General features: G+C 54.1%; 1 protein-coding gene across 1 annotated transcript; it reads right to left on the bottom strand.

Annotated features, from left to right (window-relative positions):
- Nucleotides 1–269: 269 nt before the first annotated feature.
- LOC103769518 (putative protein TPRXL) lies at nucleotides 270–468 on the bottom strand (the record flags this gene model as incomplete). The annotated part of the gene is given in 2 exon segments (XM_008936721.1): nucleotides 270–432; nucleotides 435–468. Coding segments are annotated over 2 exon segments (197 nt in total), but the record flags the coding sequence as incomplete, so codon positions are not given.
- Nucleotides 469–1,399: the final 931 nt, after the last annotated feature.

Raw genomic sequence — 1,399 nt, 5'->3', positions numbered from 1 at the left:
ACATCAAGGGGGACGTTGGGGACATCATGGAAGACAACGGGGACACGGACATTGGGGACATCAAGGAGGACATTGGGGACATCAAGGAGGACATTGGGGACATCAAGGAGGACATTGGGGACATCAAGGAGGACATTGGGGACATCAAGGAGGACATTGGGGACATCAAGGAGGACATTGGGGACATCAAGGAGGACATTGGGGACATCAAGGAGGACATTGGGGACATCAAGGAGGACATTGGGGACATTGAGGAGGACGTTTGGGACGTCAAGGAGGACATGGGGGACATCAAGGAGGATGTTGGGGACATCAAGGAGGACATTGGGGACGTCAAGGAGGACGTTGGGGACATTGGGGACATCGAGGAGGACGTTGGGGATGTCGAGGAGGACGTGGGGGACATTGAGGGGACATTGAGGAGGGCATTGGGGACATCAAGGAGGATGTTGGGGACATTTGGGACATCGAGGAGGACGTTGGGGACATCATGGAAGACATTGGGAACATTTGGGACATTGAGGAGGACATTGGGGACATCAAGGGGGACGTTGGGGACGTTGAGGAGGACGTTGGGGACATTGGGGACATCAAGGAGGACATTGGGGACATTAAGGAAGACATTAGGGACATCAAGGAGGGACATTGGGGACATCAAGGGGGATGTTTGGGACATCAAGGAGGATGTTGGGGACACTGAGGAGGACATGGGGGACATCAAGGAGGACGTTGGGAACGTCAAGGAGGACATTGGGGACACTGAGGAGGACATTGAGGAGGATGTTGGGGACATCAGGGAGGGCGTTGGGGACATTGAGGAGGATGTTTGGGACATTGAGGACATCGAGGAGGACATTGGGGACATTGAGAAGGATGTTGGGGACATTGGGGACATCGAGGAGGACATTGGGGATGTCGAGGAGGACATTGGGGATGTCGAGGAGGACATTGGGGACATCAAGGAGGACATTGGGGACATTAAGGAAGACATTAGGGACATCAAGGAGGATGTTGGGGACATTTGGGACATCGAGGAGGACGTTGGGGACATCATGGAAGACATTGGGAACATTTGGGACATTGAGGAGGACATTGGGGACATCAAGGAGGATGTTTGGGACATTGGGGACATCAAGGAGGACATTGGGGACATTAAGGAAGACATTAGCAGCAAGGAGGACATTGGGGACATCAAGGAGGACATTGGGGACACTGAGGACGACATTGGGGATGTTGAGGAGGACACGGGGGACATCAAGGAGGACGTTGGGGACATCGGGGACATCAAGGGGGATGTTGGGGATGTCAAGGAGGACATGGGGGACACCAAAGAGAATGTGGGGGACATCAAGGGGACATCAAAGGGACATGCGGGACATCAAGGGGACACCGAGGAGGT

This window comes from Merops nubicus, unplaced genomic scaffold, assembly GCF_000691845.1.
Source record: "Merops nubicus isolate BGI_N331 unplaced genomic scaffold, ASM69184v1 scaffold36283, whole genome shotgun sequence".
Taxonomy (NCBI): domain Eukaryota; kingdom Metazoa; phylum Chordata; class Aves; order Coraciiformes; family Meropidae; genus Merops; species Merops nubicus.
Note: the sequence above shows the minus strand (reverse complement) of the source record. Positions and strands in the feature narration are given on the sequence as shown.